Source organism: Lytechinus variegatus, chromosome 10 (assembly GCF_018143015.1).
Source record: "Lytechinus variegatus isolate NC3 chromosome 10, Lvar_3.0, whole genome shotgun sequence".
NCBI lineage: Eukaryota > Metazoa > Echinodermata > Echinoidea > Temnopleuroida > Toxopneustidae > Lytechinus > Lytechinus variegatus.
The window spans coordinates 10,834,158-10,855,202 of record NC_054749.1 but is presented as its reverse complement, the minus strand read 5'-3'; the positions used below and the strand labels follow the sequence as shown (position 1 = coordinate 10,855,202).

The window sequence follows — 21,045 nt, the reverse complement described above, 5'->3', positions numbered from 1 at the left end:
ATGATAACTCACTTTCTCTATATGAGTATTTTATTATCATATAAATGTTTCTTTTGTGAATAATTATTCAGTAGCTGTTTTCAAAGTCAGCACTGCTGCGATATCAAATCGCGTAATACAGGCAAGACTGCCAGAGGCACTCCACTTGTTTTCATTTGGTTTGTGTTATGTATAATGTAACACAGATGGGGGAGAGTGCAAGATGGCATCTGAACATGCCTACTGAGGTTTAAGTAAATTGAGTTAACATCACCTTATGCTTTGTTCAATTCCTTTTATACGTTCACACTCTCATTTCTCATTTGATGTTTTCTGACAATGATTTGGTTATCCATTGCATCTTCCTGTTTCTATAACTGTAGCATTTTATGTTGGTCTTTTTTATCTTTGCATTCAGTATCCAGTTCGTCCCAATCACATGTCCTATGATGACTTTGAATACACATCAGCTCGGATCAAACCTAAACAGAAAAAGGTACACATCAATTAACAAAGGTTTGAATGGCATCTTACAGCATGGATCCATTCAGAATCTGTTCTTATTTTAAAAAAGCCACTGTGAAAGTTTATTCATGGGATTCCTCCTAAAAACATGTCACATCACCCTATAAGAAAGTTATGACATTTTAAAGTTTCGCTTATTTTTCACAAAACAGAGATATGCGCAACTCAGTGACATGCAAATGAGACGGTCAATGCTGTCCCTCACTCACTATTTCTTTTGTTTTTTATTGTTTGAATTATATAATATTTAATTTTTGTCTCGCCCACCAGAGGTGGAAGCGAGACTTAAGCATCCAAATGTTGTCCGGCGTCCGTCCGTCACAAACCTATAATGACACATAACTCCACAACCGTAAGTCACTTTTCAACCAAACTTGGATGGTAGATGCACTTGGGGGACCTGCATTTTATGCTGCAGTCTGAGGTCACATGGTAAAGTCAAAGGTCATTTTCAGGTCAACGTTAAAGTTTACATGCAAGACGCTCTTATGACACTTAACTCCGCAACCGTAAGTCGCTTTTCAACCAAACTTGGATGGTAGATGGACTTGGGGGACCTGCATGTTATGCTGCGGTTGGAGGTCACATGGTAAGGTCAAAGGTCATTTTCAGGTCAACGTTAAAGTTTACATGCAAGACTCTTATGACTCCTAACTCTGCAACCGTAAGTCACTTTTCTAGCAAACTTGGATGGTAGATGGAGTTGGGGGACCTGCATGTTATGCTGCAGTCTGAGGTCACATGGTAAGGTCAAAGGTCATTTTCAGGTCAACATTAAAGTTTACATCAAGACTCTCTTATGACACCTAACTCCGCAACTGTAATTCGCTTTACAACCAAACTTGGATGGTAGATGGACTTGGGGACCTGCATATTATCTGGCTAGTGAGGTCATGACCTCAGGAGGGGTATTAGAACCTGACTGCTACTGTGGCGTTACACTGATATACTCAGTGAGCCAGTACTGCCAGCAAACGCCAACGCCGAGCCCCAGGCGGCGGAAAATAACCTGGCCAACTCAGGTAACCTGAGAGGGTAGTGGGACCCTGATGGAGGAAATGCCATCTAAAGGCGGAGGAATCATAATTGATCAACGGCATCCACAACTCACCAACATGCAACTGTGGCCAGCATGGTGAGTCAAGGCCACACCCCCTCAAGACTATGGCAGCACAAAGAAAGAAATGGCCCTCAGTCCCCAGCAGCTCTGGATTGCCCAGCTACGGGAGCGGCTGTGGTAAGGAAGGAGCAGAGGGTGCTAAGAATCTCTGGGCTAGGACAGGCTCCTTAAAGGATGTGACCATCTGTACATATAATGTACGTTCCCTTTTAGGAGAGGATAGGCTATATGATCTGGAAAAAGAACTAGGCAACATCACATGGGACATAGTCGGATTGTGTGAGGTTAGACGCCGTGGGGAACATCTACAACAACTAAAAAGTGGACATTTGCTGTACACAAGGGGAAAGGAGGAAAGTAGCATAGGAGGGGTGGGTTTCCTTATTCACAAGACCATAGCATCCAATGTCATTAGCTACAAGAGCACTTCAGACAGAGTATCCCAGATTATCCTAAAAATCTCCAAGAAACAAACCATGAAAATCATCCAAGTATACCTTCCAACTTCTAGCCATGCGGACGAAGAGGTTGATATGGTCTATGAGGAAATTGCTAAACTACTTGATGAAGACAAAGCAAATTTTACTATAGTTATGGGAGATTTCAATGCTAAAGTTGGTAAAAGGGAAGATAATAGTGAGATGATGCTAGGTAAATTTGGAATAGGCACTAGGAATGATAGGGGAGATCGTCTACTGGAATTTGCTTCATGCAGAGGTCTTAAGGTAATGAACTCTTTCTTCAAGAAAAAGGAACATCGAAAATGGACTTGGCAAAGCCCAAATGGCACTACCAGGAACGAAATCGATTTTATTCTAACAAACAGACCGGACATCATTACAGACGTTTCCGTGCTAAATTGTTTCAATACTGGAAGTGACCACAGGCTTGTGAGAGCTAAAATGCATGTCAATTTCAAGCTAGAAAGAAGTAAACTAATAAGGAAGAAGAATGCCAGCCTAAATGTGGACAAACTTAAACAATGTAAGGATGAGTTTCAACTACAGCTAAGGAACAGATTCCAAGTGCTTCAGGATGAAGTAAACCAGGAAGATATAAATGATATCTACAATAAATTTTCTCACACTGTCCAAACTTGTGCTCTTGAGATAGCAGGTAAAAGGGAAAATCAAACAACTGACAAGATCACAAAGGAGACACTCGATCTGATGGGAAAAAGGAGACAGATGAAGGTATCAACACAGAAGGATAGCATAGAGTATACAGAATTGTGTAAAACAATAAGAAAACGTATGAAAAGTGAAATTCGCAGCTTCAACATAAAGAAAGTCCAAGAGACCATAACAAATAATAGCAGCTATAAAGCAACCAAACGTAAACTCTCCAGTGGGAAATCACAACTGATAGCTATTAAAGGGGAGGATGGAAGTGTTATTCATGACAGAGACCAGATAATTAATCATGTGAAGATTTTCTTTCAACACTTGTACTCCAGCAAGGTCCATGTTGATGCACCAATCATTGCTCGAGATGCAGATGAGGACATAACTCCAGTAGGAGTAGATGAGGTTGCTAAAGCCTTACAAGAAATGAAGCGTGGTAAAGCACCAGGCAGCGATGAGGTGCTGGTGGATGTCCTTAAAGATGGAGGCGATGTCATCTTAGAACAGCTGGCCAAGCTGTTTACACTCTGTTTAGTAAAAACACAAACACCAGACAGCTGGAACAATGCAATCAAATCCTCATCCACAAGAAAGGAGACATAAAGGATATTAAAAACTATAGGCCAATTAGCTTACTTTCAAACACCTACAAATTATTTACAAAAGTTCTAACAAACAGAATCACTGGAACTCTAGATTTTAATCAACCGAGGGAACAAGCCGGATTCAGAAGTGGTTTCTCTACTGCAGACCATCTCCACACACTAAACCAATTATTAGAGAAGACTTGCGAATACAGACAACCCTTGTGTGTGGCATTTGTAGACTTTGCACAAGCTTTTGATAGTGTAGAATTTCAGGCAGTAATAACAGCCTTACAGGTACAAGGTGTGCACCATAGCTACATTAAACTAATTCAGGAAATGTATAGCCAAGCAACTGCAACCATTCACCTGCACAAAGACAGTGATGAATTCCCCATTAACAGAGGAGTGCGACAGGGAGATACCATTTCACCCAAACTGTTCAACGCTGCACTGGAGGAAATAATACGTAAAATAGACTGGGAAAGTACAGGGCTAAACATTGATGGCGAGTGTCTCCATCACCTAAGGTTTGCCGATGATATCATTCTAATCACTGATGATGGCCTCAAGCTAGAAAATATGCTTAACGATCTCAACACTGAAAGTAACAAAGTAGGGCTGAAGATCAACATGAAAAAGACAAAAGTAATGTTCAACAAATTTGCTACGGAGCAAAGAATCATAATGGATAATTCTGAAATCGAGAGAGTAGATCATTATATCTACCTTGGGCAACATGTCAGAATGGATCATGAACAACTGGAAGAAGTTAAAAGGAGGACAAGAGCTGGATGGATCGCTTTTGGGAATTTCAATGACATTATGAAGAGCAATATGCCAATTTGCCTTAAAAGAAAAGTCTTTAATCAATGTGTTATACCGGCAATGACCTATGGTTCCGAAACCTGGTCTGTAACAAAGAAAATGGAACAGAAATTAAAAACCACTCAACACAGTATGGAACGTATAATGCTAGGGATATCAAAACGCGATAGGAAAACCATACAATGGATTAGGAGCCAGACTAAAGTAATAGACATAATCAAAGCAATTAAATCAATGAAATGGAGATGGGCTGGCCACCTTGCAAGATCACATGATAATAGGTGGACCAAACGCATCACAGAATGGAGACCATGGCTAGGATCACGAAATCGGGGTAGACAGAAATTGAGATGGAGTGACGAGCTCACAAAATTCATTGGTATAAATTGGATTGCGTCAGCACAAGACAAGCACCTTTGGCACCAACTTGAGGAGGCCTTCGCCCTGCAGTGGGCTGAACATGGCTGATATGATGATGATGATATTATGCTGCGGTCGGAGGACACATCGTAAGGTCAAAGGTCATTTTCAGGTCAACGTTAAAGTTTACATGCAAGACTCTTATGACTCCTAACTCCGCAACCGTAAGTCACTTTTCTACCAAACTTGGATGATAGATGGACTTGGGGGACCTGCATGTTATGCTGCAGTCAGAGGTAACATGGTTAGGTCAAAGGTCAGTTTGAGGTCAACATTAAAGGAGAATGAAACCATTGGAACAAGAAAGCTTGTGTGAAAACAGAAAAATCAAAGAAACAGATCAACAAAAGTTTGAGAAAAATCGGACAAATAATGAGAGTTATGAGCATTTAAATATTGCGATCACTAATGCTATGGAGATAGCAAATTGGCTGTGCGACAAAGATGTGTGATGTCACTTGTGAACAACTCTCCCAATTACTCTAGTATATATTTCACTTGAATTGCCTCTTATCACATCTATCCATAGATCTTGTGTTCTTTCTACATGAGGGCATGTAATACATATTTTTTAAGAATACATCATGGATAAAGAGTTTGTATCATCATAAGAAAAAGCAAAAAGAGACATTTTGAGGGTATTTTATAGTCCACCAAAGGGAAAGTTGTTCATCAGTGACATCACACATCCTTGTCGCATTGCCAATGGGAGGATCTCCATAGCAGTAGTGATTGCAATATTCAAATGCTCATAACTTTCTCATTATTTGTCCGATTTTTCTCAAACTTTCTTTATTCTTATTCTTTGATTTTTCTGTTTCTACACAAGCCTATTTGTTCCAAAGGTTTCATTCCCCTTTTAAAGTTTACATGCAAGACTTTCTTATGACACCTAACTCCGCAACCGTAAGTTACTTTTCAACAAAACTTGGATGGTAGATTTACTTAGGCCGACCTGCATGTTATGCTGCAGTTGGAGGTCACATGGTAATGTCATTTTCAGGTCAACATTAAAGTTTATGTGCAAGGCTCTTATGATAAGTGTAATTCCATCCCAGTCATTCCACAATGAAGTTTCGATATAATTCTCTTGAGTGCCCTCGCAAATCACAATATTTCTGGTTATTTTCATAAGTGGGCGAGACACAAAATTGCTTTTGCCTTGTTTACATATTTGACGATAAGGACCAACTTGACTGAACTATGTAGTATTAAACAATGCTAATTCCACATGTTCATGGAGGAATTAATCATTGTTTCACTTGACAATGGGGAGAAAATTAGAATACTTCATATTTCATATAATAAAATACAAAAGAAATAGTGAGTGGATGATGTCATCAGTCTCCTCATTTGCTTACTAACCAAGATGTGCATGTGCATATAACTGTTTTGTAAAATTAAGCAAAACTTTTAAGTGTCATAGCTTTCTTATTTACATCCGATTTTGATGAAATTTTCAGTGTTATATAACCTATAACCTCTTTATAACTAGTCCTGTCGATAAAAGCATGTTTTTGCCACATAGCGATAATCTTTCTCTTGTTGTCAGTAATACCTGCTATTATGTAGTACAGTAAAGTTCCTCTGCATTCGCACTTTCGCAGTAGCGGACTTTATTATTTTGTTCATAAAACACTGCTGCTGGCCCACTGTAGCATGCGTGCTTGCGAAGTCACGAGTGTGGGAAATGGTCAATTGATATTATATACACGGGGAAACCCCAGCTCAACCGACCAGTAATAACGGTCTAATTGCTTCAGCTGTTATAAGCGATGTTGTTGCTATTAGGCTGACCCGCGCACCACAAAAGTTTCATTCGTTGACGAACTTGACAGCAAAAACATTGGTTCAGTAGGCTGGATATATACGGTCAATTAATGACTGTTTGTGAGCGTGTACTGGCCTCTGCTTCCCCGATGACCAAAACGAGGTTTAGTATTGTGACAGCCTCACAGGTAAATTTCTTTTTTTTTAGTTTGTATGGGTGTTATTCGTTTCTTCATGTTTGTAACTTCTGAAAAGTAATCAAGTTGGACTGACAGTGCACGATCTGCGTTGCCGGTAATGCTTTGTCGGCATCGCCCAAGCCTATCCTAAAACCACAGCACCGACGTGGACGGGATGCGGCCTTGTCTAAACTGCGGTGGCGCATTCAATTTTACCTCAAACTGGCCTAGTAATAAAATGTTCCTTTGTTGATAGTTGGCAATGTTGGTAAGATATTTCTACCAATATATCGACAGAGAATTTTCTTACTGATAACATTAAAGTTTACATGCAAGACTTGTAACAAATGATATTCCATCTCAGTCATTTTACAATTAAGTTTTGATACAATTCTGTTACGTGCCCTCGCAAATCACGATATTTCTGGTTATTCTTAAGTGGGCGAGACACAAAATCGCTTTTGCCTTGTTTTTAAGTAGTTTTTAAATTCAGCAATGCTGCTATATTGAATTGCGTGATGCAGGTGAGACTGCCAGAGGTGCTCCACTTGTTCCTTTTTCGATTGTAATTTGAAGATACAATCCTAAATTTGCGAGAATGTTCGAGATCCCAGAACAAAACCACAGATTTCTTCATTTTTAGTGCATTTTTCTGAGCTTTTTCCTAGCTAAGTCACCACGTGCCCTGGAAATGAGAGTTTGGTGTGTGCTAGGGGAATGTTTAGGCCTATTTGTTGAATTTTTAAAACTTATTTTCCTTATTTTCCCATGTCTTTTTAATTTCTCTTCATGTTCTTCCCCTTCTTCTTCTCATACTGTATTTCTGCTTTATGGACCACTATGATCATATTTTCCCTGAACTAGCTTGCACAAAGATTAACGTCGGTGCAGTCTTCACTTTTCTGTTTCATCAAAGCAAAACAACAAAAAATCCAGAAAATTGGAATCAGAAAAGGTGTTAAATTTTCTGTTTTGTCTAAGCAAAAACTATATGTTCATTGCAAATAAGTGTTCAATTTTTTCAAATCTAAGAGTGAAAAGTCAACTTAAGATGTCTATAAAATTATTAAATTTCCATTATGCAGGGGAAAAATAAAAAATGATTTTTAAAAAAGATCAAGCAAATTTTTTTTCAAATGTTTGATTTTACATATTTCATTCCTGACTGATTCCATGTAAATAAATGACTGTTTTCTGTTTAACTCAATATTTTGTATTTTGCTTTTTCTGTTTTCAAATCAGAAATCGGGTGTTTGATTGTTGCCAGCAGTAATTTTGTAATATGGCTGATACATCTTTTTACTACCAAAATTCTTAGCGGACTCTATGGCCCAAATTCACAAAGGTGGATTTGAAAACCACTGGTTGAAGCCAAAGTTGATGAAGATTTCCTGAATAAATTACGCTTATCTACCACATATATCAAAGATGATCGCTTTTGTCACAGTGCGTCAAATTGATGCCCGTTCCCATGGTCAAATACGCTATTTTATTCAGGAGTCCACTGTTTAGAGAGTGGATTCCTTAAAACAGTGGACTCATGAATAAGATAGCAATATACTTAACCATGGCAACCGGCTTCAAATTGATGCATTGTGACAAAAGTGAGGATTACACATGTAGCATTGGACATTTTTTAATATGATACACAGTAATAACAATAAGTTTTTAAGGAAATTTGCATAAACCGTGGGTTCAATCGATGGTTTTCAAAACCCTTGGTGAATTTGGGCCTACATGGCTTACAGTAATAACTATTTGCTTACGCAATAAACTGAAACTTACCATGATCTTAAAGTCAAGTAAAAAAAATAATAAAAAGAGTTTTCCTCTAATAGATCTGTTGATTTTCATCACCCTGTTTCAATAATGTGTTATATGATTACAGATGAATTTATTGTTTGATTTGGGGAGGGGGTGGGTGATGAAATGGAAAAAAACAAACATGTGCAAGGTCTTGTCAAGTTCCAAGTACTCATTTTTAGAATATCTCAGGATGTACTGTCATGTAATTAATGGATTTAAGCATTTTCTACTTATTTTTTTAAACAATATTTGTTTTCAAAAGTTGGAGCTTGAACTGTTTCTGGACACTCACAGTGATCACTATGCCAAAAGTAAAGGAGAACAAATTGCTCTTAATGTAGATGGAATGAACAGCACTGAGAATAGATCATTCATGAGGTAATTACTGCATCTTTTATAGTATTGTATCTTTCATAACTTGTACAATGTTTAAAATTTTGAACAAGACTTTCCAAATAATATCATTTTAAAAGATAAATTGCCTGTTTTTCTCATTTGTAATGATGAAGCCAATAACCCTAGGGTTTATCTCAATTTTTCCAAGCTTCCATCATTTTTTTTGGAGATACAAGGTTTTAACCCTACAAAGGCGATGTAAAATAATACATGTTTATTTCTCATCCCCACTTGCTTCAATTTTTCAGGCTGCCTCAATTCTTATTGTATCCCCGAACAGAGTTCGGAGGATACTATGGATTTGGCCGCGTCCGCCGCCGCCACAGATATTTCCTTGTGAGCGCTCTATCAGCTGCATTTCATGTCTGATCAACTTTAAATTTGGTATGAAGGTCAAGTATGGTATAGCAAAGCCGCCTATCGATTTTGGTGTGGGCAGAGGTCACATGTTAAGGTCAAAGGTCATTTAAAGTCAACATTAAAGTTTACATGCAAGATTCTCTTATTACACCTAATTCGGCAACCGTAAGTCACTTTTCAACCAAACTTGGTTGGTAGATGGACTAGGGGTACCTGCATGTTTTGCTGCAGTCAGAGGTCACATGGTAAGGTCAAAGGTCATTTTCAGGTCACTGCAGAGTTTACATCCAAGACTCTCTTAACCCTATCTAGGCCGCAGTATTTTGGGAGTTCATATGGCCGGGGGGCCTCCCAGGTCCCCCCTTGAGATCTTGGCCCGATCGCGCTGAAAATTGGCACGCAGGTTGTCTGGGATATAATCTACAAAATTGTACAGTAATTTATTTCATGCGAATTGTTATGTAATTATGCTAATTTTATGTGTAATTAGTATGCAAAATCATACTTTTTCCTCAAACTCCATAAATAAAGCTCAAATGTTCTAATTGTCTCACCTGCAAAGCAGAGTGAGACTAGGCACCGCTTTTCCAACGGCGGCGTCAACATCAAATCTTAACCTGAGGTTAAGTTTTTGAAATGACGTCATAACTTAAAAAGTATATGGACCTAGTTAATAAAACTTGGCCATAAGGTTAATCAAGTATTACTGAACATCCTATTAGAGTTTCATGTCACATGACCAAGGTCAAAGGTCATTTAGGGTCAATGAACTTAGACCATGTTGGAGGAATCATCATCGAAATCTTAACCTGAGGTTAAGTTTTTGAAATGTCATCATAACTTAGAAAATATATGGACCTAGTTCATGAAACTTGGACATAAGGTTAATCAAGTATCACTGAACATCCTGCATGAGTTTCACGTCACATGACCAAGGTCAAAGGTCATTTAGGGTCAATGAACTTTGGCCAGATTGGGGATATCTGTTGAATTCCCGTCATAACTTTGAAAGTTTATGGATCTGATTCATGAAACTTGGACATAATAGTAATCAAGCATCACTGAACATTTTGTGGAAGTTTCAGGTCTCATGATTAAGGTCAAAGGTCATTTAGGGTCAATGAACTTTGGCCGAATTGGGGGTATCTGTTGAATTACCATCATAACTTTGAATGTTTATTGGTCTAGTTCATTAAACTTGGACATTAGAGTAATCAAGTATCACTGAACATCCTGTTCGAGTTTCAGGTCACGTGATCAAGGTCAAAGGTCATGTAAGGTCAATGAACTTTGGCCATGTTGGGGTTTTTAGTTGAATAACCATCATATCTCTGTAAGTTTAGATAGATAGATAGATAGATAGATAAATGGTTTTATTAAAAAAACAATTCATGGTAGCCCAAAGGCTAAATTTACATTGTTTTACATTATAAAGATCTTGTTACATGTAAGATTAGATACATACAAAGACCATTTTGAACAACATGAAAATTTCAAAGTAAACTATCAATATACAAAAATCATAAAAATACAAACATAAGCCTCCAAACCAATTAAGTTAGAATAATATATAATGCAAATTAAAATCAGAATTAAAATTGAGGACAGGTCTGGAAATGGGCAACACCAGAGCAACGGACGCGACTCCGAGACATACCCCTACACCTCCGAAGCGCTACAGCCCAGAAATGCTCGGTCCCAAACAGCCACTTCCGAGCTGGACAGGCGCAAAAAAACCACCAGTCGCACACACGACGAGAAAGGCGCCGAGAGAAATGTATCCCCCGGGAGCAATGGGCATGGCACAAGCTTGTCACACCCATCACTCCCAGGGAAACACACTCCTCCCAGCCACCCAACCCGATCGGATATGCGACCAAAAGTCTAATACGCCCGTCCAACCAAGCAACAGCCATCCGGAACCACACACCCCAAACTGCAGCACTCCGAAACCAAAGGGGCCAGTCCCAATGTCGCGTCCGCCGCTCCGGTACCGCCCACACGACACCTATCCCTGCAAAGTCATGGCATAATGTCAATTGACATACATGTATGAATGAGATGTGAACTATACATACACACTGGTATTCCCTGACAGTGTAAGCTGTTATTGCACAATATAAATCAAACTGCTGCCCTAAAGAATTTGCATGGGCAGTGTACATTTCACACTCCATTCCAAAGTGAAGGAATTCTTGGTCATATGAACAAAGGAATCACTTAAAACTGGACAGATTAAGAGTTTTTGGAATGATATTCATTCAGGATATTAATAAAATATGGAATTGCACTCTTCTGAAACCTATCAGTTTTACAATGTAATTGTGAGTATTTTTTTACATGTCTTCGGTTAAAATCAATATTCCTAGCAACAGGTAACCAAGATGAGTACCTAGGATGTTTCTCTAAATTCAAAGCAAAGTCTAAACATAACTTAACCCTCCTTTGTTCCAAAGTTGATAAATTGCACATTTCTAGTGAATCCTCATAAGCAATGTACCTGGAACCAAGTATGATTTTGATTGCACGTTTTTGTATTTTTTCTATGTTATCAGTTTGATTTTTAGTAAGATTGGAGTGGAACAGAGGAGCACAATATTCCACAATGGGTCTAATGTATCCAGTATACACAGTAATAAGATCATACATGGGTAAATTGAACCGTTTAAGTTTACGCAACATGAACAGTCGTCTATTGCATTTTTTTTTATCATTTCATTAACTTGAGAATCCCATTTTAGGTTTTGTTGAAATAAAACACCCAAAATTTTAACAATACTGGTCTCATTCATTGGTATTTGGTTGATATTGAAATTTTGGTGTATCGGCTGTTTCATGAATGAAATAGTCATAAAAACACATTTACTAGGATTGAGTTTCATGTTATTAGCCAAAGACCAAGCAAGCAAAGAGTCAATCTCTCTTTGCATCTGAGAAGGTTTGTTTTGATTTCTAGCTTCTACAATTGTTAAATCATCCACATACTTATAGAAAGGTAGGGGACAATTGTTACAAGCATCATTTACCATAATCAAGAACAACACAGGGCCGAGCTTTGTCCCTTGCGGAACGCCCGCATTGCAGTCCTTGACATCAGAAATGTGACCATTATATTTTACAGACTGTTGTCTGCAGTACAAGAATATTGGTCTAGTTCATAAAAAGTGGACATAATAGTAACCATGTATCACTGAACATCTTGTGCGAGTTAGAGTAGTAAGTCGGCACTTCTGCTATATTGAACCCTGTGATGCAGGTGAGACGGCCAGAGGCATTTCACTTGTTTTTGGCATAGAAACTCTTTGTGATGTTTTTAGCAAATGTACATGAAAAAAATTGTGATATCAGATCGATTTCTGATGTATTATATTGTTTTTGCAATTTCTTATGTATTTCTTTGTTTTTTGGACCCTTTGTTTTTCATTGTTTTGTCAATGAAATTTGTTGGGGACTCTTCTAAGATCATAAACAGCATAAAATACATAAATTTAGGCCAGCAAAACTAAAAATAATCATACATTTATGATTTTTGGTTGAAAACACAATTTAAATTGACTTTGTACACAAAATCACATTTTTTAGCAATTTTTGGTCTGACATGCACTTACCTAACGTTGCATAATTTCGGAACCGCGTACCCTGATGATGCAAAATATAGCACGACTCGTTGAGGGGGGGGCCTCCGCCCCAGGCCTAGATAGAGTTAAGACACCTAACTCTGCAACCACCAAACTTGGTTGGTAGATGGACTTGGTGGACCTGCATGTTATGCTGCAGTCAGAGGTCACACTGTTAGGTCAAGGGTCATTTTCAGGTTAACGTTTAAGTTAACATGCAAGACTCTCTTCGCAACCATAAGTCACTTTTCAACCACACTTGGATGGTAGATTGTCTTGGGGGACCTGCATGCTAGGGTCATTGTCGCCATGATAGTTGAATTTATTTGTCAAATTTCTGTGCGACCTCTATATATCACAATGATGGATGACGCAGTGGGTTTGGGGATACATGTGCTCGGATGCGTGACCCGCCGAGCATCTGTAGTTTTTATTTGATTCTTTTTTTAAATATGATTAAAAACAGTGAAAAATCCCCCAAATCTGTTGGGAAACCTTCATTCTACGCAGCGTTTACATATGAACTAGCTACAGTTAAGTCTCAACATTAATCATTGCCTGGGGCCAGCAGGAAATTACCTTAGGCAACCAACCAAAAATTTATTAGTTTTTATGGGGGCTCTTTTTAGATTTTTCCCCTGAAAATAGCCACCCGTAATGTATTTTACAGTGGCTATTTTGGAGTTCATGGGGTTCTTTGCAAAGGTTGTATTTCTGTTCCATGATTTTACCCTTTTTAAATTTCAAGCAAAGTTACCTACATGTAGACATTCAGAGTTTCAGATACCTGTGAGTTAGTAATTATCGCTTATTTATGTAACTGAAACTTATTAAAGGACAAGTCCACCCCAACAAAAACTTGATTTGAATAAAAAGCGAAAAATCAAACAAGCATAAAATTGAAAATTTCTTCAAAATCAGATGCAAAATAAGAAAGTTATATTTTAAAGTTTCGCTTAATTTCACGAAACAGTTATATACACATCCTGGTCAGTATGCAATTGAGAGGACTGATGACATCACCCTCTCACTATTTCTTTTGTATTTTATTATAACTGTATGAAATATGAAACATTTCAATTTTCTCCTTGGCATGTGAAATAAAGTTTTATTCCTCCCTGAACATGTGGAATGAGCAATATTTTGTGGTTCGACCAAGAGGTTCCTATTCATCAAATCTGTAAAAATTGAAAAATTGTATAATTCAAACAAGAACAAAAAAAATAGTGAGTGAGTGACATCATCAACTCTCTCATTTGCATATCACTGAGTTGTGCATACTACTGTTTTGTGAAAAATAAGCAAATCTTTAAAATGTCATAACCTTTCTTATTTTACATCCGATTTTGATAGAATTTTCAGCATTATTGGTTGATTTTTCTCTATTGATTCAAATCAACTTTTTCCTGGGATGGACCTGCCCTTTGAATACAGGCATAAAAAGTGAGTTTAAATAACAAAACAATTAATTTTAAGTCTCAGAGAGGAAGCAGAGCGACTAGACCATGTATGGAATTTGCTACTGACTGTGTCTCAATCATAGAAAATAGCGTAAACAAACTGGCTTCCAATTTGAGTCACAGAAACTTTTCTTTTCTTTTTTTTTAGTGCAGGTGAGACTGCTAGAGACGTTCCAACTTGCTCATAGATCTGTTTATTTCTGCATCAATTTTTATCACATTTGGTTCAAATGATCCTTATGTAATACCACCTGTGTGTTGTTTAGGATGATAAGGTCAAAGGTCATTTAGGGGCCAAAAGGTTCAGATTTTGTTCAAATTGCTCTCATTTCTTTATTTCTTCATCAATTGTGTTTACACTAATAATCATTGGGTGATATCACACCATGAAGAGATAAGGTCAAAGGTCATCAAGGGGATTAAAAGATCACATTGCATGTTTTATTGATCGTGAAATCGGGCGAGAATCATGGTTCGTGAACCTCCTTGTTTTATAAATATAAATTTGTGACATATTTTTTATTATTTATTTGAAAGTAATAAGATGGACCGCCAGATGCTGACTTCGACCAACTCGCTGGATTCCATGGCTAAATATGCTGTAGGAGTCTTGAAAAGAGGTTAGTTATTTTCACTCTTGACCTTTTTTGTTTTGTTGCATCTAACACCTTGTATGTGCATTTGTCATAAACAGAACAGTATGGCTTTGCGCACACGCAACATGATTAAATGTATTGAAATGCTTCGAGTCAATAAATTCATGCAAGGAAATCAAGAAATCCTATATTATCCTATAACTATACTTGTTTGACCAAGGTTTGTGAATATAAATAAACATGTGAACATTTTTATATATTATCTAGATGATGAAATGCACATGTAGACCTAAACTTTGTTGATAATTCATAGTCTTTGGAGACACTTAATTTCTTAAAGATTTCTTATTTTAGTGGAGCACTGGCCTGGACAAATTTGCACTGGTGGACCACCCAGTTTGAATCAGACCTAATATTAATATTATTAATAATAATAACAATTACTAGATTTATGGTCAATGAACTTTGGCGATGTCTGAGTTAATTGTTGAATTGCAATCATAATTTGATATGGATATAGTTTATGATATGTGACATATGGGTAATCAAATATCAGTGACAAGTTTTTGGTCACGTGATCAAGGTCAAATTTCATTTAGGTCCAGTAAATGTAGTATTTTATTTCATGTTTCCTCAATCGTTATTACATGCGATCCCACCTGTGCATGCGCAGTTAATTTGCCATGCTAGTTTCAGAGGGGAAACCAACTTTCCCCAGCAGTCAAAATAACCTTTATTTTCGATGTTTCTTTAGACCATCGGTCTTGAAAATCATTTTCACAGGGAGAGAAACTCTCCTTTTCTTCACAGACTTGAGAAACTGTTTTTTCTCGTAAAAATCGTTAATTTTTACGGTTTTAGAATGGCTACAATGTTGTCTCCAACTTAGTCTACCATCTACATCAGTTTGGCGCAATTAGCAATTAATTTGGAAAACACTGCGGCACCACCACAGATCCAAATACCAGCAATGTACCAAAATACCTCCGTAGCAGGGAGAGGTATCCAGTTTCATGGGCCCGCATGAAAAGGGTTAACACTCTGATTAAGGAACACAAGGCCCATGGTAGGAGAGACATGTCTGCAATTATCAATCATGCCCATACCCACGATTCCTTTGGGATGAGATTAGACTGGTCACCTGTGTCCCCTACTGGCATCAGCAGAGAAGCATTGGAGATTGAGGAACATAATATCTTTCCTCAAGACAGCGGCCTCCACCTTACCAATATCTGGCTTACCATTCTAGACTTAAGAGGCTAATTAGAATAAGGACAGTGTGTTTCATTTGAATTTTCAATCATTTCAGAACGCTGATTGCAAACATTCTTGGAGTGCTGTATATGCTTAATTTTTCATAGGCGAAATTGCAATCTGCAGCTGGCTTTGCATAAAAATTTTAATTGAACAGGAAGACAGGGTCCAATTGGGCGGGCTCCTTTTTTAAAGTTTTTTTTAAGTGTTGTTATGATCAACTATTATTCTAACTTCTATTTTCTAATTTCTGATCTTTGTAATTGCATAGAGCTACTTAACATAGCCATAGAATTTCTACTATGGTGAGAATAATAGTAAAAGAATATAATGTATATAAGCATACATAAGAAAATAAGTCATCAATTTGTTTATGCTACTGAGGCTTCTTGCTCAATGATGTCTCATCATGAATCATGTTCCGTTTTTTTTTTATCCCTTAACAAATGGCGTCATTTAAACAGGTTTATACTGGTCCTGTTTAGATAGATGAAAATAGATAGATAAATGGATTTTATTAAAAACATCATGTCTCGCAGTAAAAACTGAAATGAACATGAATTACAGATTAAAACAATTACAAGACAAAAAGCAATATAAATTATTAACATAGGAATTTAAATTAAAATTAAGGGGTCACTCTCGCAGTGCACTTAATTTCGGCAAGGAGGAATACATTTCCAGGCACCCCGAATGGGGTACCTGTAGAAAATTAACTTTGAATACAATCATCCAAAGTGCACCACGAAAATGACCCTGTAAATACTTGACATGAAAAAAAAATATAATAAAATACTAAGTTCTTCGGTATAACAAGGCATAAATTAAACTAGATTCGATTCATAAAAAATCATGAGTAAAGTTAAAACTATCAAAATTGTACAGAGGAAACCATTAGGACTTTACATTTATTATTGATAAAATACTTTACTACTAATAAAATAGGGAAAACTAGCATTTATATAAAACAGAATATAAAAATATATGGACCCTAATTGCACTTAAAATTAGTTACACCAGTGACTAGGCTTATTTATGTGAGATATTGCACGAAGAGAGAGAGTTTATACATGTACTTCCCCAGAAACCCTGATTCCGGTCAAACAATGTTTAAAAATTTACCTTTCTGTAAGTTTGTGATTGACATTCTGAAATGTTGTTTAAAATGAAAGTACGCATGGACGCAACCGTGTTTAAAACTAATCATGCATGAAAATGCTGATTTATGGCTTGAAATGTGGAAGCATAAACACACTCTAATTAGCCCCCAGTCACAGTGTCCTACACAAATGTGTGGAGCCTACTGGGGACGTTTCACACACGTGTGAGCATTACAGTGATACAGCGTTTTTGGCTTTTGTCATTCATGCCATTTTGGTGGGATTGATAGTTGATGGCATTTCCGGTCTTCACTGATTTGCGCACCCAATTCTGTGTACTGTCAACCAGGTTCGCATATGTGGATGTCATGTGACATATCCAGTCAATCAGAGACGTACCCTGTAAAGTACCGTGCATACGTCACCTTGGCCTGCTTTTACAAACTTTGGACATTCTTCTGAAGACGACAAGAACACACTTGATGTCATGTTTGGGTGGTCCTTTTCATTACCAACACTTGCCCAAGAAAGATACATGGTGTACCGTGAAACTGTCCTGTCCGTCCGTTAACTTTTCCTTGTAAACGCGATAACTTCAGTTTAACTTAACCTAGGCTTATATAATTTGGTGTGTATGATATTAGCATGGATCCCAGGAAGCCTATTGATTTTGAGGTCAAATGTTCAGGTCACGACATGTTTTCATCTTACCCTTCTGCAGTCCTTGTAAACATGATAACTTCAGTTTTACTTAACTTAGGCTTGTATAATTTGATGTATATGATACTAGCATGGATCTCAGGAATTCTATTAATTTTGAGCCCGAGGTCAAAAGGTCGAAGGTGAAGTCGCCACCTTAAACTTTTCTTGCTTGACCAATAACTCCATTTTGCACGTTACAGGCAGGCGTATTATGTGCTCGCCTTAGCGACACTCTTTGTTAAGGTTAAGTCCACCCAAGAAAAATGTTGATTTTATTAAATAGAGAAAAATCAAACTAGCGAAACGCCAAAAATTTCATCAAAATCAGATGTAAAATAAGTAAGTTATGGCATTTTAAAGTTTCGCTTATTTTTCCACAAAACCCCCCGGTAGTTACGCCACTGTTTTTGTATTGTTATGTAGGTGAGCTCCACCTGACGCCACTTCATAGTATTGTTCAACTGAAACCAAGCTTTGGATATCTTGACAAGGCTGATAGTAAGGTCAAGCAGGAGAAGATGGAGGTTGATGGTAAGTCATGATCACTTTAAGTAGACTTTGTCTTACAATATATGCTTGTTTTATCCATATACACCAATTCTGACATAAATTCTCACAATTTTTGTCTCACCTGCATAGCAGAGTGAGACTATAGGCACCGCTTTTCCGACGGCGCCGGCATCAACATCAAATCTTAACCTAAGGTTAAGTTTTTGAAATGACATAACTTTTAGTATATAGACCTAGTTCATGAAACACTGCTGCTAGGTTGAATCGCATGATGCAGATGAGACCGCCAGAGGCATTCCACTTGTTGAAAAACATTAAGCGGATAGTCCCGGAATCGATTGCAATCGATTTTTATTAATCAATTATTACTTAATCGTAGTGAATAGTATATTCATTCAAGATATTTCCATTGTCTGTGAAAAAAATATTGAGAATAAGGCATATCAATTAATTTTGGCTGCCATCTTGGATTTATGCAAATTAGATGCCTTTCCCTATTCGGATAGTTTGTGACTTTTAATATGTTGTAATAGGGACCTCACAGAAACGCATAGTGGTGAAAAACTATTTGTTGCAATTTGTTCCAAGTTTGGTCAAATTTAGAGCTAAAATGACTGGACTATTTGACCAGCCATATTACACTCAAGGTCAATAATGCTGGGTGCATTTGCCGTAGATTCATGCTTGTGGCTGTGGCAAACTATACCCTTCAGTTTTGTTTAAATTAACCCTCTATTTATTGAAATTAATATGGATAACTTGTGGTGAAACTTACACAAAAGTGCTTGTTCATAATTGGATCTCCCTCAATATCTGCACTGGTGTATACACACATTCTTTGTGTATAAGCAATGTGTGTAGTCCATGGGTTAAAGCTTTCATGGGAAGTGGATTATTATTTACTGATCCAATATTTTGTTCGAACCATTTGAAATATATGTAACAGAGACTTCTTTGAACCAGTGAGATTATGTAACTCAAACCAGTGAGAAATTCTTCTGCAAAGCTCAGTTTGTGGCCTCAAGCAATTGTCAGGCCAGGGGGGCCGTTTCATAACGCTTTTCGTAAGATAAGAGCGACTTTGAGAATGACTGGTGAACCTTTCCTACCCGTTAGATCATCACCAATGAAATATACCATTTACCACAAGAAAGGATCACTAGTCGCTCTTAAATTACGAACAGCTTTATGAAACACCCACCAGGGAAAGTAAGGTTATGACTTGACCATGATGCATTTTACATATACAGTACAGGACCTCTACTGGTCATAAATACATTTTACCTTCCAAACTCTCGAGATATTGGCATCTAAAAAATTTTAGCATACCCCATGAAAACACATTCAGTTTATCCTTCCGATTTCTTTGGTCAGCTGGTGGAGACTCTCAGGATGAAGAAGAGGTCAAGCCGGTCACTGTCCAGATGGTCAGACATGAAACTGACCAGGCCAAAGCCAGACGTCTTGCCTCCTATGAGTATCATGCCAAAAAGATGGCCGAGGAACAATGGATTCACATCCATCATAGAGCTATTGATGTAAGTTGACACTTCAATTTAAGTATTTATTTCCAAATTCACTAGAAAGAACACAATGGAAACAAAATTATATAATGTATACACAAAAATATAAATGCACAACAAAGTAAAAGTATCAACAGAACATAACCAGTTAACAAATAGTGGTGATGATAAAATAATTATAATTATAAACATATAGATGAATGTAGTAATGAATGGAAATGGAGCATGCAATAAAAAGCTATTAAAAGGCTTGTTAAAATGCTTATACCGAAGGTGTATTAATCGTTCAAATAAAATTTTGTATATGGTATGGATGCGCCAAGTACCAGAGAATAATAGATTAAGAATCATTTCATTAAAACAAAAGGATAAATCAAACGTATTTAAAGCAAACTTCAAGTTAAAACAAAACACATCTAGGATTAAAAAACAATCAAACAAAACAAACGATGCAAACCGCATTAAAAATAATCAATAATTGCTGAGTCATTTCTTTTCATGTTGTCTTTTAAAAGTGTATTATATGTTAACAAGTCTAAAGTATTCCATAGTGTGGGGCCGACGTATTGAGTATGGCTATCATTTGAAAAGGTCCATCTGTGGAATTTGGTGAATGATGTAGTAAAGTAACTGTGAATGTTTGCATTAATTGAGAACATATTCATTAAATAAAGTGAAAGACGATTTGCATGGTATCGTTGCATACATGTAATTGAAGCAATTTGAATCTTGGTAAGTTTAAATGTACATAATGATTTAGCCTTAACTTTGGTTCTGACCATTAAATGATTGGATAAATGCTATTAATGGTAACTACTATTGCTCGACCAATTCTTGCAAGACTTACTATTTTATCAAACTTATCAATGTAAGGTTACAACCTTCTATTTTAATCTATGGATAATGTGCAGTTATATTATTTCATTTTTCATAGAAATTTGAGAATTTGACATGTTCTGGAAATTCTAGAAATAATTGGATTTAAAAGAATAAAAAAATTCCAGAAGCAAGAAGTCTGAGAAAGTTGTTTTTATTTTCTCCTGGAAAACTAAAGAAAATAATTTTTTAAGGATAATTACTAGATGAAATTGACTTGGAATGCAATTACATACCTGCCAACCTATATGATTTAAGGACAAGTCCACCCTAACAAAAACTTGATTTGAATAACAAGAGAAAAATTCAACAAGCA

At 37.0% G+C, this 21,045-nt stretch overlaps 1 protein-coding gene across 2 annotated transcripts in view; it reads left to right on the top strand.

Moving 5' to 3' along the window:
* Positions 1-21,045, top strand: part of LOC121423196 (DNA-directed RNA polymerase III subunit RPC5-like) — a 91,138-nt gene that overhangs the window by 18,366 nt on the left and 51,727 nt on the right. The window contains exons 3-7 of one of the 2 annotated variants that reach the window (XM_041618516.1): positions 398-475; positions 8,598-8,713; positions 14,706-14,788; positions 18,244-18,351; positions 19,705-19,868. In XM_041618516.1, the coding sequence (XP_041474450.1) occupies positions 398-475; positions 8,598-8,713; positions 14,706-14,788; positions 18,244-18,351; positions 19,705-19,868 (549 nt within the window). The remainder of the gene's footprint in view (positions 1-397; positions 476-8,597; positions 8,714-14,705; positions 14,789-18,243; positions 18,352-19,704; positions 19,869-21,045) is intronic. The other variant, XM_041618517.1, reaches the window with a different exon arrangement.